Below are 19,134 nucleotides of genomic sequence, written 5' to 3' on the forward strand. Positions count from 1 at the left end.
TATATCATACGGAAAAATCGTATTGCGATCGCTTAAGCCTATCTCAAACATAGGTTAAATCGGTGAAAGACGATCTGCAAATTTTTTTGCGAACGACCAACAACGATTTGACAAACTTGTTCAAAGATCAAAATGAACTATTTCTTGCTCGTCGCTTGATCGTTTGCTGCGTTTACACGGAACGATTATCGCTCAAATGCGATCGTTATCGTGCAAATTTGAACGATAATTGTTCCGTGTAAACGCACCATTAGTAAATCCAACTGGGGAAAGGAGGGCGGGGCTTTATTTAAGCCAGTCTTGATAAATGTCCCCCATAGTACTTAGTGCTATCAATGAGAGCTCGGTCTCCAGCCCTTACCTCTCCCACTCTGAACGATCTTATAAGGTGATTTATAATCAGATTAAAGTTCTTTTGAATAAATAACATAACAATTAGAAAACAGAGGAATTTATTTGGCAAGGTTCCCTTTATCCAGCCGTACATCTTGGTGTGACAAAAAGGAAATACTGTGATATCAGACAAGAAGAAAATGTCAAAGTTCATCTTTCCCGTTATTCCGGCTATATGAGATGTCCACTTTGACGTTCCTCTCCAGATGATTGGTATAATCCCTGTGCTCATCTTTTCCCTTGAGGCCTTGGTTTTGCAGATAACCCTGCTGGCAATATACTGGCAACTTCTGATGCGTCAATGAAAATATAAAGCAGGAATCTGCAGAAACAGTATAAACCGAGAACATTGTAATAAACCGGTCATAACAAGGTAAAGTGGCATTGCTTTAGGGGAGACCCTAGTACCCAAAGTGTACCCAGAACAGTCTAAAGTTCTGCTATGTGGTACTGAAGTGTTGGAATGCTGTTCCCTTTGCCTGTCAGGTCCTGTTAAACGCCGGGGACCTGACAGGTTCTGATAATCTTACCTGCATAGAAAGTTCTAAGGTCTTTTTGTAAACAGTTTTCAAGGAAGCGACGTAATGGGAGTATATGAGAGTTAGGGCCGGTCCAGTCAGTGAGAAAATCCTCTACAACATGATGAATGTGATCCGGACGTGGCAGAGGCCAACCCTCTGGGCGCAACTCCATCTGCTGCTCTGGAAATAGAAGAAAGATATCAGACTTACACCTATTTAAAAAAAAATATTTATTGCTAAAATAATGTGTGCCAGGGAGGAAGTAATTAAAAAAAACATGCACTTACCTCTCCGGCTCCAGCGCAGGGTCCAGTGTCCTCCGCTCTGGTCATCGGCCACTTCTAGGTCTGAGTAGGATCTGGGACGTGATGTGTCAGGCCCGCTCAGCCAGTCAGTGGCCGAGGCGGGACCCCAGTATGGCTGCTGACTGGCTGAGCAGGCTTGTAAGATCACGTTCCAAGTCCCCTCTCTAGGCCAGGAAGCGGCCAGGGACTGGAGAAGAGGGCACCGGACCCCTGTGCTGCAGCCAAGGAGGTAAGTGCATCTTGTTTTGTATACCCACCTCCTCCCAGGCAGTTTTGAAAGGAAAAAAAAAAAGTCTTCACCCAGACATCTCCTTTTAGGCTGGGTTCACACTACGTATATTTCAGTCAGTATTGTGGTCCTCATATTGCAACCAAAACCGGGAGTGGATTGAAAACACAGAAAGGATCTGTTCACACAATGTTGAAATTGAGTGGATGGCCGCCATTTAATGGCAAATATTTGCTGTTATTTTAAAACAATGGCTGTTATATTGAAATAATGGCAATTTCAACATTGTGTGAACAGATCCTTTCTGTGTTTTCAATCCACTCCTGGTTTTGGTTGCAATATGAGGATCACAATACTGACTGAAATATACGTAGTGTGAACCCAGCCTTAAAATGTTTAGCAACACTTTTTCTAATTTTCCATTTTACTATCTACATTATAAAATAATTCTGAAATCTTCCAGTTTTCATTCTCACCCCTGGGGTTAAAACTAAGTTGAGGCTTCCTGGTCTCTCTGTGGTGATAAGAGGAGGTTGTAGTAGTTATCTGTACAGCACTGCAGCGACAGTGACATGACCTCTTCAAACATCACAGACCACGCTTCGCTTCGCAGTCATCTCAAGGGGACAGACTATCTATTGTCATCTATGTCCATGAGTCTTACTGTAAAGCATGCCACTAAATGCTGTTAAAAACAGTTCGGGTAAGAAGGCAGCCCCCATAACAATGTACAAAAAATGTAATTAAAAAAACTACAGTCAGAGAATAGATTTAAGTTAGAATAAAATAATAAGTTTTAGTATGTGACTCTGATCAGTAAAATTAGATTTAGGTGATACAGTCCCATTAAGACATGTAAATAGGATGTCACTGCTTAAGCAAATGTGTCATCGGGAAATTACCCCGTTACCGTTTTCTAGACTTCATCACAGCATTCCTTACTCCAAGCTGCTACATATATATATATATATATATATATATATATATATATATATATATATATATATATATTTTTTTTTTTTTCCCCTCAATACCTGATGGAAGTTCCCTGTAATAGTAAATGACAGGGTGCAGGAAGTTGGAGCGCCAGGCGGTCCTTGGATCACCAATAGCGCGATTATAGTAGAACACATCTTTGTCAGGTCCTGAATAATTCTTTCCATATTCCATGCTTAAAATAAATACTCCTGTGTCATGCACCGTTCTCCCAGTGATTTTATCCACAGTGGGGATAGTTCCTGTTGGTACCTCTTCTAGGTACTCAAAGGTGGTAGAATCCCTTAAAAAAATGAAAAAGAAAAAATTAATAAATGTTACTAGAGAAATTTAGAAATCTAAAAAAAATCCTTTTTCAAACAACTCCCCTCCATGTGATACTCCATGTGATGGTAATAGAGATCAGTTTACATTCTCTAGAGGATCCACACTGTTCTTAAAAAGTAAATCAAGACTCTTCTCTACCCACAAATAAAGCTCAGGGTACAGCCCTTTGAATAAATATCAGAGTACCTACTACTATGTATCCACTGTGCATCAGTGTAATCCCCTATTCCACCCCTTCTGTGACTCTGCTGCTGCTGTTTCTTTTATTTTTGCTCACATGGAACCTTAAACCTTGTAAGGGTGCGTTCACACCTACAGGATCTGCAGCAGATCTGCAGCAGATTTGATGCTGTGTTCAGTTATTTAAATGAAATCTGCTGCAGAAAATCAGCTGCAGATCCTGTAGGTGTGAACGCACCATAAACCTGGTGTTTCAGAAACCCCTTCTCCCCTACATGCCATCTATAGCAGTGTAACGTGTAGATCTGCGTTTCCCAACCGGGGTGCCGCGGCACACTGGTGTGACGGAAAAACCCGCCAGGGGTGCTGCGGGATCCCGGTGGGAAATGTGCGCTGTCTCTTTAAGCATCCCGAGAAGCTGCGGCCGCGCAGCTTCTCGGGATGCACGGATCACTTTCATGTTCCGCCCGCACTGTGAGCGGGCGGAACATTAAAGTAAGCAGAATATAAGAGCAGGAAGTGTCAGCGTCCTGCTCCTATATTCACTCCCATAGGCCGCCGGCACTTCATACCAGCAGCCTATGGGACGCCGGGACGTGACCTCTCCGGCAGGCGTGATGATGTGACTTCATCACGCCTGCCGGAAGTCCCGTCCCCGCGGCTCGCAAGATGGAGCCCGAAGAGGAGGACAGCTGCTGCCTGCAGCCACAACGCGGATTAGGTGAGTAGGATGTTTGTTTTTTTAAGGGGCAGAGCAGGGGGCATTATTAGTATATGGTGGCACCTCTGGGGGCATTATTAGTATATGGGGGCACCTCATGGGGCATTATTAGTATATGGGGGCACCTCATGGGGCATTATTAGTATATGGGGGCACCTCATGGGGCATTATTAGTATATGGGGGCACCTCTGGGGGCATTATTAGTTCATGGGGGCACCTCTGGGGGCATTATTAGTATATGGGGGCACCTCTGGGGGCATTATTAGTTCATGGGGGCACCTCTGGGTGCATTATTAGTATTTGGGGGCACCTCTGGGGGCATTATTAGTTCATGGGGGCACCTCTGGGGGCATTATTATTATTATATGGAGGCCACCCCTGGGGCATTATTAGTATATGGGGGCACCTCTGGGGGCATTATTAGCTCATGGGGGCACCTCTGGGGGCATTATTAGCTCATGGGGGCACCTCTGGGGGCATTATTATTATTATATGGAGGCCACCCCTGGGGCATTATTAGTATATGGGGGCACCTCTGGGGGCATTTAGTTCATGGGGGCACCTCTGGGGGCATTATTAGTTCATAGGGGGCACCTCTGGGGGCATTATTAGTTCATAGGGGGCACCTCTGGGGGCATTATTAGTTCATGGGGGAACCTCTGGGGGCATTATTAGTTCATGGGGGCACCTCTGGGGGCATTATTAGTTCATCACAGCGGGGGATCCTACATACAGGGGGCACAGCAGGGGATCCTACATACAGGGGGCACAGCAGGGGATCCTACATACAGGGGGCATCCCACATTCCTACTCGCTTTACTGCACATAACACCAAACAGCGCAGTTACTATGGGAGCCGACAGGAGGGAGAAAAGAAAGGAAGTTGCTAGAAATGTGCGGAGCCTAAATTGTTTGTCTCGCAGGTTCTGAAGAGATGAAAAGTAGCTGGAAGAAATCATCATGGCGGATGGAGAGGAAAAGGGAAAGTGACTTCTCAGATCAAAGAAGACGTCACCTGTGAGTCCCTGTATGACGGTTTTCTTATTTTGTAGAACATTATTTAGTAGGGGTGCCCCGAGGAATTTTTTTTTTCCAAGGTGTGCCCCGAGGTGGAAAAGGTTGGGAAGCACTGGTGTAGATCCATCAGCTCGGCACAATAATAACCTGTTCAGTCCATTGTTCTGTGTCATGTATAGCAGAACGGAGTACACAGAACCCCAGTGCTGCAATACAACAGTACTAAACACTGAGTCACTGTTCTGTGCATAAACATGAATGGCCAGCTATTAAAGGGGTTATCCGGGTAACAAAAGCAATATTCTAAACAATTCCCCTTCCTAATACCACCCTATGTCTAAAATACATGTATAACCTATCTTGCACCCTTTCCCTGTTTTTTTCTCATTATTATCTGCTTTGGATGTCTAAAATCCTCTACTCTGGGTCCACTCTGACCACGCTCAGCTCCCTCTTCCCTCCTCTCTTTGTATTCACAGGACATGTGATCTCCCCACTGGGGACTGGGTTGGCTGTCTATTCACTTGGTAACCTGACCCCAAGGAGGGATTATCTGCATCATCTCCATGCACCTGTGCTGCTTCCATAGACTTACATATGTCCCTGAGCCTAGGTTTCTGTAATCTGAAACGTTATAGTTCTATCTCTGCTTGCTGTCAGTAAATACAGGCATATGTACCTGTCTTTGTGTCTCAGCTGTATATATTGTAAGTGTTATAGATGTAGTGATGACCTTACCGAGCACTCCCACACAGATTGCAAAAGAGTCCCCATGGCAAAGTGTAGTGTGTGAGTACAGCAAGGACTTACTCTCCGAGAAGAATGACATCGACCAGGACACCAAACATCTGGTAAAGGCCAGATGCTTCATTCATGCGTCTCAGTAATACATTTAATAGCTGGGAGACTGGATAATGAGTGGATGGCCAGGGAACGCTGTGGTAGCGGTTCTCCATCATGCGATGTACAGATCGAGCTAAGGAGAAACAGATATGGAAACGCTCACTTATCTACGTATAGATATTGAGAAATAATACACTATATTGATTACCACTCAACCACGGTAAATATACTGTCTGGTAAAAGCATTGGTATATCTGCAAGGTTTCTCACCTGTATATCGGAACCCATGAATAAATCCACCAGCCGATTTGCGAAAGTCAATACTGTGACTGGCTGTTCCCACTACAAACAGACCCTGGCTATGCTTTGCTTCATAATTCGGCTTTAGAAAGGGGTACTTCCTTTTTAGTCCAGAAGATGGTGATAGGCGAACAGATCTGGAAAATAGTAACAAGTGAGATTTTTTTTTTTAAGAAACAGGGGTTGTAATCACAAGCAGTTTTGCAATGTACTCTCTCCCCGACGCTAGAATGAAGGGGCAGAAGTGCTTAGCAGCGCCCGCTCTGCCCCTTTATCTTCTGCTCACACTGCTCCAAGTAACAATGGATGAAATTATAATGGAGCCCTATGGAACATCCAATAGACGTGATTGCCGGAAGTTCCATAGGCTCCATTATAATTATGTCCATTGCTACTTTAGCAGAAGATGAAGGGGCAGAGTGCGTGCTGCTAAACGCTTCTGTCCCTTTGTTCCAGCGATCAGTGGGGGTCTCAGAACTGCTTATGACCCCTTTATTTTTGGTACAGGTATGCTTTAACGGGGTACTCCGGCAAAAATCTTTTTCTTTCAAATCAACTGGTGTCAGAAAGTTATACAGCTTTTTCATTTTTTTCTAGTTAAAAATCTCCCATAAGTTTTCTCATACTTATCAGCTGCTGTATGTCCTGCAGCAAATGGTATATTCTTTCCAGACCGACACAGTGCTCTCTACTGCCACCTCTATCCATGTCAGGAACTGTCCAGAGCAGGGGAGGTTTTCTATAGGGATTTGCTCCTGCTCTGGACAGTTCCTGACATGGACAGAGGTGGCAGCAGAGAGCACTGTGTCAGACTGAAAAGAATACACCACTTCCTGCAAGACATACAGCAGCTGATAAGTCCTGGAAGATTTGATTTAAAAGAAAAAAAAGAATTGTCGCCGGAGTGCCCCTCTAACAATACTTGACATGCTATACTATATATCTGTATAATTAATAGTAAAATGATGCAGGTTTGTATAGGTTAGCTGTGTATTATGTAACTTTAAAGCAACTCTTAACTTTTTTTTTTTAAATTGTAAATTTTTTATTAATTTTTCCAACAATATATACAAACAGTCAAACAGACTAGACAGGTCGTAAAGATTTCCATATAACAATTGTAGTAGGACCGAATTTAAAAGGCACTTAACAGAGTCCAACTATAGTACCTGAGCGAAGGATAGACATTTTCTAACAGCATTACCTGTCCCCTAGCGCTCAATTAGTACACAGATCGGTAATTGTTGCCTAAGGAACATCTAAGGCTAAAAAGAAACAAAAGGAGCTACTTAGCAATCCAGTCATTTACACGGACATAGGACATACAGAGACATAACATTGAAGGGGGAAGGAGGAAACAGTGGGAAAGAAAGGTAGGGGGAGGGAGGAGGGTCTAGGATGTACCGCTGGAGGATGTTGAAGGAGAACTATAGGAGTCCCAAGGAGCCCAAATCTGGTCGAAGGCTTCTATTTTATTGTTCAAAGATGCCGTAAGACGCTCCAGGGAGCGTAGCTCCCCAATCCTCGCTCTGAAGTGCTGGATAGAGGGGGGGGAGGACTGTTTCCAGCATTTAGCGATCAGAGACTTTGCAGCCGTTAGTAAGACTAGTAATAACTTGGCTCTCTTTTTACGAAGGGTCTTAGGGAATAAGTTGAGCAAACAAAGGCTTGGCTCACAGGGGATTTTCATACCGAGGACCACCGACGATATAGCACAAACCTCAGTCCAGAAGGGCTGCACAAGCTCACACTCCCAGAAAATATGAAATTGGGAGCCTCGCTCTCTGGTACACCTCCAGCATAGTGGGGAGACTGAGGCATTAAGCTTATGGAGCAGCTCTGGAGTGTGGTACCAAAACATCATCACCTTGTAATGGGACTCTTTATATGTGGTACATATCGAGGAAGTGGCAGCACGGTCCCAAATGACAGTCCAACATTCCGGAGGCAGTGTCCGTCCCAGCCAGGATTCCCACTTAGCCATATACGAGTGCCTCACCTGGGTATCCCCATCGGGCGAACCCAGAATGCGATAGATATCGGAGATAAGACCAGAGGTCGAAGTCCCCCTTCTGACTAGTTGCTCAAAAGCAGACGGCTTAGAGACCGTAAGGGACCCCAGGCGAGACACCATGAAATGACGAAGCTGGAGATATGTGAAACTCTCCGATAATGGGAGGGCGTGTTTGTCCATGAGCTTGGCAAATGGAAAGAGAGTACGAGTCAGGGGATCGACAATGTCAGCAAATTGGAAGAGATTCTTTGAACCCCATAGTTTGACAGTTGGAGATTGGAGTCCCGGAGGGAAGTCAGGGAAAAGTAAAAAGGAGTTTAGGGGGGAGGCTGGGGAGGTCAACCCAAACCTGGCATTACACGTAGACCATATATGGAGAGAGAAACGTATAGGGCCCAGAAGGGAAAGATGGGTGAAACTAGGCGGCATGGCGTGCCATAAAAAAGAGTTAGGGTGATATGGAGCCAGCCATATCTTTTCTATTTCCGTCCATTTCTTGTAAGCCAAATATCTGGACCATGCTGGGATTTGACGTAGGTGGGAGGCCCAGTAATAATGGAGGAGATTTGGGACCGCCAGACCCCCTTGGGATTTGCTACTCATCATGACCGAGCTGGGTATACGGTGTCTCTTAGAGGCCCAAATAAACTTAAATATGGCTCTTTGAAGGCTTCTAAGTTCGGAAAGGGGGATACGGACTGGAAGTGTTTCAAAATGATATAGAAGTTTAGGCAAGATAGTCATTTTCACAGCCGCCACCCTTCCGACCAAAGAAATATAGTGTGCGGTCCACTTGGCCATAAGAGCCCGTATTTCCCGAAAGAGTGTGGGGAAGTTGGCAGAATACAATGTGGAATATTTGGAGGTGAGGCGAACACCTAAGTATTTAATAGAGGACAGAGTCCACTTAAATTTAAAGTTGGAACTAAGCTGGGTAACCAGAGGCCCAGACAAGTTTAAGGGCATAGCCTCCGACTTAGAGGTATTAACCTTGTATCCCGATAAGCGGCCATAATTAGTTAATAACGCTCGGAGATTTGGTAAGGTAGTGAGCGGGTGAGACAGGGTGAGGAGAACATCATCTGCAAACAACATAATTTTAAATTCTTTCCCTCTTACCGAGACCCCTTTAATGTCAGGACAATTTCGGATCGCCGCCGCCAGGGGCTCTATGCACAATACAAAAAGCAAAGGAGACAGAGGGCACCCCTGGCGGGTACCATTCGAAAGAGGGAAGGTCTCAGACATTATATGGGGGAATTTGAGTGCTGCCGTGGGGCGTGAATACAATGCTTGTATCGCTGTCATGAAAGAGCCAGTGAAGCCGAAGCACTTCAAGGTCTCGGACATAAAGGGCCACCCTAGGCGGTCGAACGCCTTTTCAGCGTCAAGGCTCAACATGAGAGCACTGTCCTCCTGCTGATTAATCGCATCTATAAGGTCAATGGCTCTCCTTGTGTTGTCTCCACCCTGTCTCCCCGGTATAAAGCCCACCTGGTCCGCGTTAATAAGGGAGGGCAGCCAGTAGCCTAGTCTGATGGCTAGTATTTTGGTGAATATTTTATAATCTGAATTCAGGAGGGCTATGGGCCTATAGTTTGCACAGTCCATGGGGTCTTTGCCAGGTTTGGGGATAAGAGTGATGAAAGAATGAGACATGGAAGTAGGGATAGGAGAGCCCTGTAAGAAGGAATTAAACAGTGAAAGTAGTTTAGGGGAGAGTTCTGAGGAGAAAGTTTTGTAGTAGAGGTAAGAGAACCCATCTGGTCCAGGGGCCCGTCCCGTCGGGAGAGATTTAAGAACATCTGTAAGCTCTTCCGCAGTAATCGGAGCATTTAGTTCCTCAAGTGCCTCAACAGCCAAAGACGGGAGGCCACAGTCAACAAGGAACTCCGAGATACAACGGGCACGGGCCTCGGGATCCGAGGGTAAGGAAGACGGCAACTCTTAACTTTTAATCCAAGATCTGTCCTGGGGTCCGTTCGGCAGGTGGTGCAGTTATTGTCCTATAAAACAACTTTTAAACTTGCAGCCCTGTGTCAAATTGGTGTGGCCTAGGGTATCTGAGGATTAGACCTGCACCGCCTCTCTATCCCTCCTCTTCACCATTAGAAAGGCCACAGGCAGGATTTTTCCTATTCATCACCTGTCTGAACACTGCACATGTGCTTGATCGTTAAGGCATCTGTGCAGTGTTCATACAAATGATGAATAAAAAAGAGGAGGGTGGGGTGGAGAGACAGAGCAAGGTTGGGGCACAGACACTCTATGCCGCACCAATATGACACAGGGCTGCAAGTTTAAAAGTTGTTTTTTAGGACAATAACTGCATCAACGGCCGAACGGACCCCAGGAGAGATCTTGGATTAAAAGCAGCTATCTGAAGGTACACGGGTTAGGATGGGGCAGATTGTGGGTACAGAGTCACTTTAATATTTGTAGATTATAAAAAGACTAATTAGGTGAATGATTCATTACTTGTCATAAATGGAAAAGTCAAAGTTCCAACCCAAACATCGGATCACACGGTCATACGGTTCACGAGCTGCAAAGTTGTCCATGTCATCCTGCACCAGCACGGAGGCAGATTTCATGGTGTCATTGCTTGCACGGTTTCTATCCTTCCTCAGATAAATCTTGTGGGTGACATATAACTTTCCAGAATCATCCCGGATTAAAGCCAAGTCAGACAGATCTCCCTCCAGGAGCCCATCTAAAGACTTCAGCTGGTACGTGTCCAAGAGACCGTTGTTAACAGCTCTGAATAGGAGAAAGAAGCAAAGACAACAAGAAGTGAAATGATAGATAATATACTATAAAAAATGAAAGTTCTCATTGTTAGAAATTCTGTATCCATTGGCAAGGTCAATATTTCTGACTTTGAAAATAATCAATTAAAAAAACTGCGGTTGTAAACATTTTCTTCTTCATTTGGGGTCATAAAAAATAAAAAACAGGTGAAATATAAAGGTAAGTTTGCCACTTAAGGGTAAATTCACACGGGTGGATCTGCCGGGAGTCTTACGCACGAAATCTGCAGCTAATCCGCAATACACGTATTATTATTATTATTATTAATACGTGTATTGCAGATTAGCTGCGGATTTCGTGCGTGAGACTCCCGACGGATCCGCCCGTGTGAATTTGCCCTAAAGGGGTACTCTAGCGAAAATCATTTTCCTTCAACTTTCTGGTTTCATAAAGTTTTATAGATTTGTAATTTACTTCTATTTAAAAATCTCTTCTGCTCTGGACAGTTCCTGACATGGACAGAAGTGGCAGCAGAAAGCACTGTGTTAGGGTACATGCACACTACGGGAAAACCCGTTGCGCATTCCACAGCTCGCACCCTGATCACGAACAGGTTCATTCTTTGGATGGACGACGGAATCCGCCTGTGCATAGAATGGAGTCTATGACACGGGCGGAGATGCATGTGCTTGCCACAGTCCGCGATCAGGTGCAAGCTGCGGAATGCGCGACCGGTTTTTCGTTGCCATTCCGTAGTGTGCATGTACCCTTAGACTAGAAAGAGTACACCACTTCCTGAATGACATACAGCAGCTGATAAGTACTGAAAGACTAGAGATTTTTAAATAGAATTTACAAATCTGTATAACCTTCTAAAAACATTTTTCTTTATCCGAAATACCCCCTTAAACTTGCAGGCTTCATCAAGTAAAATATTTTTGTCAATACCTTTATTGAGCATATGCTGCTTTTTCCCTCCTATTGTTGACAGCTCATCTTCTAGGTTACCAACCACTGCAAGTAAACTTTTTGATTCACTATGGGGGAGATTTATCAAACATGGTGTAAAGTGAAACTGGCTCAGTTGCCCCTAGCAACCAATCAGATTCCACCTTTCATTTTCCAAAGAGTCTGTGAGGAATGAAAGGTGGAATCTGATTGGTTGCTAGGGGCAACTGAGCCAGTTTCACTTTACACCATGTTTGATAAATCTCCCCCCTATAACTCTTCCTTTGTATTATGGTCCTTTACATACTTACCTCAAGTCGCCAACATAGTGCGTGGACCAGGACAGACGGACTCTGGAACGTCCAATCATATGTATAAAATTAGTGGACCCCAGGATATTTTCGGCCGTCTCAAATGCAGAATTCCCACGACCCAGTATGAGTACGTTCTGTCCTGTGAAATTAGAGGGGTCTATGGAGACCGTGTCATACCCCTCTGTATACTCCTCGCCGGGAAATTTCAGCTTATTTGCTAAAGACAATCCGGTGGCCACTAGAAGAACGCTGAAACAGAGAGAAATATTACATGCTTTAAATGCTTTTATATGTTTATAATAAGCTTTTCTAAAAGGAAGAGCAGAGGGATGGGACTGCTGGGACCCCCACAGGCCTGGTTACTGAATCTCAGCTGACCCCAGGGGTGTCAAACTCAGGCCAGCCAGCTGTTGCAAAACTACAATTCCCATCATGCCTGGACAGCCAAAGCTTTAGCTGTGTTTAGCTGTGTTTTAGACAGCTGGCAGTGTCTCCCGAGTTCACCCATACACATGCACACTTAGGGCCCTTGCACACTGAGGAAATTAGACGGATAACTTACCACGGATTCCGTTTCTCGACCACACCCCGCGCTGCCGCTTGACTATCCGCCCATCCCATAGACTCCATTCTATGGTCGGGCAAATTCCGCCGTCTGCCCGAAGACGGGCAGATGGAATCCGCCGGACCATAGAATGGAGCCTATGGGACCGGCGGAACGTCAAGCGGGAGCATAGGGGTGGGGCCGGGGGGAGGATTGAGCAATGGAATCCGCAGCAAGTTATCGAGGAATTTAAAAGGAAAGTTTTCTGCTTGGAATTCCTCACCTATTCAGCTCTGGCAGAATAGGGGCTGAATTTGAGGGGAATTCAAGCCCCATTAACTTCTACAGAATTCCTCTACCGGATCGCAATGGAATTTTCCTGAGGGAAATTCTGCTGTGTGAACAAATGAGCGTAAGGGCTATTCAACACAATAGAAAAATTAAATGTTCGTTTTTTATGGGAGGAATTTTAAGAGGATTCTGTGTGCATTTTGCTGCAGAATGCGTTCGAAATTCCACGAGAATTGCTCAGTGTGCTCGCACCCTTAGGCTACGTTCACACATTTTATGACACTGCCCGTTCCATGACTTGGCCGGGTCACAGAACGGCCGGTGTCAGATAAGATCATCCTTGCCGGTACTGCAGTTCCGGTCGGATGATCTTTAGCGCCGCTGAGCTCTGATGTGGGTGCATCAGTGTGCGCCCGCATCAGAACTCCCCACTGCACACAATGGAGCGTGCGGCCGGAGCCGTGCGCTTTATTGTGTGCACCAACAGGTTCTCTGCGGCCACTATTCATTGAACTGACATGTCAGTTTTTTTGCGGCGCCGCTAGCTAGAGATCCTGGCCGAAGCGTATACTATATGTATGCCCTCTGGCGGGGATTCAATAGACGGCAACGTACTGTATATTTTCGTATTAATCACGGCTGTCGTTTCAATCGGCAACAACGGCCGTACTTTTACGAAAATATACGTTGTGTGAACATAGACTCAGCATGGATGAGTGAACATGAGCTCTGAATAAAGAAGTGGAAAAAGCTGCTGCCAGGAAGCTTTGCTGGTGGTTTATCCCCCTAAGAACTAAGTACTTCTCTTACTTGCACGTGTATTGCCGTCCTGTCTGATCATCCAATAGAAAATTATGGCCGTTCCACGCTTCCGGGTTGGATTTCATTCGAACATTCTTTATTTCTTTGCCGTATTGGACATTGAGACCAGAACTAAAATTCTGCAGGTATCGGACCATTTCGTCCGCATGGGGATAAAAGTCATGAGAGAAATGAGAGAAGGGCAGATGCCGACCCTGACTCAGCAGCGAGTTCCAGTCATGGCGGAGGTTGAACTCCTTGTTGATGTGTCCCGTATAGCGTTTGTTTATACTAATCAGCTTACGGTGTCGGGGAAAGCGCTGGAAGAAGCTGCCGGCTCCCTGACTGCGCTCAAATACAACGTAATCCCTGCCAGCTTCTTCAAGGAACTCCGCAATCTGTAGTCCTCCAGGGCCGGCGCCCAGTACACAGTAATCATGGGTGATGGGATTGGGGGACACTGGTGGGAACAGAAGAAGGACTACAGCAACCAGCATCCTGAGCGAGAGAAAAGAGAGAAGGTTATATATTCTATCCTCATAATAAAGAAGACCTCCGCCATGTCACAGCCAAACCGATGGAGTGCCGGATCATCCCACAACACACACCAATGGCGGCCAAGGAACCCCATTGACTTTGTTGTGGTATCAACCTCCTTAGTTCCCCAGCATTTACAGCTCCCCCCTTCTCAGTCCCCCAGCAGTCACAGCTGCCCCCTCCTCAGTCCCCCAGCAGTCACAGCTGCCCCCTCCTCAGTCCCCCAGCAGTCACAGCTGCCCCCTTCTCAGTCCCCCAGCAGTCACAGCTGCCCCCTCCTCAGTCCCCCAGCAGTCACAGCTGCCCCCTTCTCAGTCCCCCAGCAGTCACAGCTGCCCCCTCCCCAGTCCCCCAGCAGTCACAGCTGCCCCCTTCTCAGTCCCCCAGCAGTCACAGCTGCCCCCTCCTCAGTCCCCCAGCAGTCACAGCTGCCCTCTCCTCAGTCCTCAAACAGAAACACTAAGGGGGGGGGGGGGGTCTCAAACTGGTGTAAAGTAGAATTGTCTTAGTTGCCCCTAGCAACCAATCAGATTCCACCTCTCATTCCTCACAGAGTCTTTGAAAATTGAAAGGTGGAATCTGATTGGTTGCTAAGGGCAACTAAGAAAATCCTACTTTACACCAGTTTGAGAAAACTCCCCCTAAGCCCTTTTAACTTAGTACTCCCAACTGCCCCCTATCCCTAGTAGTCACAGCAGCCCCTTCTTAGTTCCCCAGTAGTCACAGCAGTCCCCTCCTCAGTTCCCCAGTAGTCACAGCAGTCCCCTCCTCAGTTCCCCAGTAGTCACAACAGCCCCCTCCTCAGTTCCCCAGTAGTCACAGCAGCCCCCTCCTCAGTTCCCCAGTAGTCACAACAGCCCCCTCCTCAGTTCCCTAGTAGTCACAGCAGCCCCCCCCTCAGTTCCCCAGTAGTCACAGCAGCCCCCTCCTCAGTTCCCCAGTAGTCACAGCAGCCCCCTCCTCAGTTCCCCAGTAGTCACAACAGCCCCCTCCTCAGTTCCCCAGTAGTCAGAGCAGCCCCCTCCTCAGTTCCCCAGTAGTCAGAGCAGCCCCCTCCTCAGTTCCCCAGTAGTCACAGCAGCCCCCTCCTCAGTTCCCCAGTAGTCACAGCAGCCCCCTCCTCAGTTCCCCAGTAGTCACAGCAGTCTCCCCCTCAGTTCCCCAGTTGTCACAGCAGCCCCTTCTTAGTTCCCCAGTAGTCACAGCAGACCCCTCCTCAGTTCCCCAGTAGTCACAGCAGCCCCTTCTTAGTTCCCCAGTAGTCACAGCAGCCCCCTCCTCAGTTCCCTAGTAGTCACAGCAGTCTCCTCCTCAGTTCCCCAGTAGTCAAAGCAGCCCCCTGCTCAGTTCCCTAGTAGTCACAGCAGCCCCTTCTTAGTTCCCCAGTAGTCACAGCAGCCCCTTCTTAGTTCCCCAGTAGTCACAGCAGCCCCTTCTTAGTTCCCCAGTAGTCACAGCAGCCCCTTCTTAGTTCCCCAGTAGTCACAGCAGCCCCTTCTTAGTTCCCCAGTAGTCACAGCAGCCCCTTCTTAGTTCCCCAGTAGTCACAGCAGCCCCTTCTTAGTTCCCCAGTAGTCACAGCAGCCCCTTCTTAGTTCCCCAGTAGTCACAGCAGCCCCTTCTTAGTCCCCCAGCAGTCACAGCTGCCCCCTTCTTAGTTCCCCAGCAGTCACAGCTGCCCCCTCCCCAGTCCCCCAGCAGTCACAGCTGCCCCCTTCTCAGTCCCCCAGCAGTCACAGCTGCCCCCTCCTCAGTCCCCCAGCAGTCACAGCTGCCCCCTCCTCAGTCCCCCAGCAGTCACAGCTGCCCTCTCCTCAGTCCTCAAACAGAAACACTAAGGGGGGGGGTCTCAAACTGGTGTAAAGTAGAATTGTCTTAGTTGCCCCTAGCAACCAATCAGATTCCACCTCTCATTCCTCACAGAGTCTTTGAAAATTGAAAGGTGGAATCTGATTGGTTGCTAAGGGCAACTAAGAAAATTCTACTTTACACCAGTTTGAGAAAACTCCCCCTAAGCCCTTTTAACTTAGTACTCCCAACTGCCCCCTATCCCTAGTAGTCACAGCAGTCCCCTCCTCAGTTCCCCAGTAGTCACAGCAGCCCCCTCCTCAGTTCCCCAGTAGTCACAACAGCCCCCTCCTCAGTTCCCCAGTAGTCACAACAGCCCCCTCCTCAGTTCCCTAGTAGTCACAGCAGTCCCCTCCTCAGTTCCCTAGTAGTCACAGCAGCCCCCCCCCCCTCAGTTCCCCAGTAGTCACAGCAGCCCCCTCCTCAGTTCCCCAGTAGTCACAGCAGCCCCCTCCTCAGTTCCCCAGTAGTCACAACAGCCCCCTCCTCAGTTCCCCAGTAGTCACAGCAGCCCCCTCCTCAGTTCCCCAGTAGTCACAGCAGCCCCTTCTTAGTTCCCTAGTAGTCACAGCAGCCCCCTCCTCAGTTCCGCAGTAGTCACAGCAGTCTCCCCCTCAGTTCCCCAGTTGTCACAGCAGTCCCCTCCTCAGTTCCCCAGTAGTCACAGCAGCCCCTTCTTAGTTCCCCAGTAGTCACAGCAGACCCCTCCTCAGTTCCCCAGTAGTCACAGCAGACCCCTCCTCAGTTCCCCAGTAGTCACAGCAGCCCCTTCTTAGTTCCCCAGTAGTCACAGCAGCCCCTTCTTAGTTCCCCAGTAGTCACAGCAGCCCCTTCTTAGTTCCCCAGTAGTCATAGCAGCCCCTTCTTAGTTCCCCAGTAGTCACAGCAGTCCCCTCCTCAGTTCCCCAGTAGTCACATCAGCCCCCTCCTCAGTACCCCAGTAGTCACAGCCTCCCTACCTCAATCTCATCTCCCATGTAGTTACAACTACAATGAAATGACGCTATATAAGCTGAATGAGCGCAGTTGGTTCGGTCACTGGCGCACGGCCTTTTACCTCTTCTTTTGTCGTAGTTCTGTGGGAAATACTTGAGAGCATCCAAATCAAAGGTCAATTCTTTTATTCCAGACAAATATCACAGTATCCTCTGGTGTCAACATCTCTGTAATAAAAGATATGGAGATCTGAAGTCACGTGGTAAAGATCTGGAAGTAGCAGTCGTGTCAGGTGTATTCCCATCACACATAGTAACGGCCTATCACATGGATACTCACCGATCCTGAGAAAGAAGAGGTCACATTACTGATTGAAAAGCTACGGATACTATTGTAAACATGATGCTTTATACTGCGGTGGGGAAAAATACTTTCTACATAGGTTTATAAGTTTTTCTCAGTTTCTGTTCTACTGCCTTTTTTCACATATAGTTCAGGATCCCGTGTCTGAGGGGGCATCTACACGTTCTGGGATTACGGTCCGTGCACAGAAGATGCTACGGACCGGAATCAGGGAGCTCCCGGCATCATGATTATGATTCTGGGAGCTCATAATCAGCACTACAGTACTGACACAGCTGCGTGGCTGTATCAGTACACTAGCGCAAAGATTCAAACCGATTCAGATCTCCCGACATCATAATGAATCGCGAGCTCCGCAGCACATTGTCCATGTATAAAGAACGTGTGAATGCCCTCTTATTCAGAATGAGATCTGTCAGAGAAGCTGCCTATTTCCAGCCCTTATCTCCCCAGTCCTGAATGAACTTCAAAGCTGATTAAAGACCAGATCAGTTTCCAGACCTTATGTCTTCTCTCCACAATGACTTCTGGCCAGGATAAAGATGAATCTTTCGTCAGATTAGATCATCATTCAGGACAGGAGAGATGAAGGCTGGATATATACCAGTCAGGCTGCTTCACTGACAGAATTTTAATGTGAATCAACTTTTACTATAAAAAAAAGAGATTAAAAAATACGGATCAAAAAGCATCCATCTTTTTTTAGCGTAAACAAAAAAGTGGTCAACCACGTGAAAACTGTGTGAACCCAGCCTTACGTCTATCAAAACTTTTGACATGAAATGTGACATGTTATTTTAAAGGGGCCGGGGCTGTAAGCTGCGCGCGGCCGGCAGCAGCGACGCAGGGGTTAAAGGGGCCGAGTCCCATGCAGGCAGCAGATCAGCCGCGTGTATGGGACCCATTGAGCTTCACAGTACAGGATCTGCAGCTGATTTTGCTGCAAACTCGCAGCATGAAAATCCGCTGCGGATCCGGTAGGTGTGATGGCACCCTTATAAATTAAAAAAAAAAAAAAACATATTTGGTAGCAGCACATCACATTTCTTATCTCGCACTGTAAACGGTGTGAGCGCAAAAAATGCCAAAGCGCTAAATGTGCAGATGTGCATAAGTAGTGACCTCTCCCTCCCCAGCTTACTAACAGCGCCAGCCTTATTACAAAGACAGATCTGACAGATTTTTGAAGCCAAAAGCAGGAATGCATTTGAGAAGAGGAAAAATCTCTGTCTTTTTTTTTATCACCTGCTCTGTTCATTGTCTGTTCCTGGCTTTGGCTTCAATAATCTGTCAGATAAATAAGGGTAATCATAAGATCTGGGATATAGATATATGTAGTACAGGCCATAGAATAACCCTGATCTGCTGCATTAAAAACAAAACCTCTAATGTGAATGAAGTCTTATACTGTAATACAGTACAGAAAATAACATGCTTATAAAATCGCAGCCCCACTGACCTGTGCTCCTCATCAGTCTGCATTAGTCCTTAAAAAAAAAAATAGAAATTTGAAAGATCACGTGACTGACTGATCACATGATGTTCCTAACGTTAAAAAAAAAAGCCCTTCGCCCCGGAACTAGAATACAGAAATGTAGAGGTAATCTGTAAGGTGAAATCCTGAGCTATGAATGTATCCCTATAGAAGACAAGGATTAGTTCTCTGTAATCTCTTCTATCCAGTTACTATGAGTCGATTCTTCATGAATCTGTAAGGGTATTATGCGATTAGCCCGTCATATGTTCCTCCCATAAGACTTGGATAGCGGACACCTTTCCGTCCATCACAGTGAGCGCAGGCTCCGGTATCATGGCCGCCTACTGATCCGAAGACAACGCAAACACAACGTTATTTTTCTTGCAAGTTCCGCAGCGCTCGCACAGGCTCCGGTATCATGGCCGCCTACTGATCCGGAGACACAAAGAGAACGTTGTTTTTTTTTCTTGCAGGCTC

The 19,134-nt window shown here is 46.7% G+C and overlaps 1 protein-coding gene across 2 annotated transcripts; it reads right to left on the minus strand.

Moving 5' to 3' along the window:
- Positions 1-434: 434 nt before the first annotated feature.
- On the minus strand, positions 435-19,125 carry FOXRED2 (FAD dependent oxidoreductase domain containing 2). Of its 2 annotated transcripts, none has more exons than XM_069967400.1 (10): positions 18,640-19,125; positions 16,939-17,044; positions 13,506-13,994; positions 11,858-12,109; positions 10,326-10,607; positions 5,804-5,970; positions 5,501-5,666; positions 2,483-2,727; positions 924-1,094; positions 435-715 (listed from the first exon to the last, which is right to left on the minus strand). In XM_069967400.1, exons 3-10 carry the CDS (start codon positions 13,991-13,993, stop codon positions 537-539), a joined length of 1,950 nt encoding a protein of 649 aa, XP_069823501.1. In that variant the 5' UTR covers position 13,994; positions 16,939-17,044; positions 18,640-19,125; the 3' UTR covers positions 435-536. The 2 variants fall into 2 exon arrangements, with proteins under 2 accessions (XP_069823501.1, XP_069823502.1); XM_069967401.1 differs by lacking the exon at positions 18,640-19,125 and adding an exon at positions 17,157-17,179.
- Positions 19,126-19,134: the final 9 nt, after the last annotated feature.

This window comes from Dendropsophus ebraccatus, chromosome 4 (assembly GCF_027789765.1).
Source record: "Dendropsophus ebraccatus isolate aDenEbr1 chromosome 4, aDenEbr1.pat, whole genome shotgun sequence".
Classification (NCBI taxonomy): domain Eukaryota; kingdom Metazoa; phylum Chordata; class Amphibia; order Anura; family Hylidae; genus Dendropsophus; species Dendropsophus ebraccatus.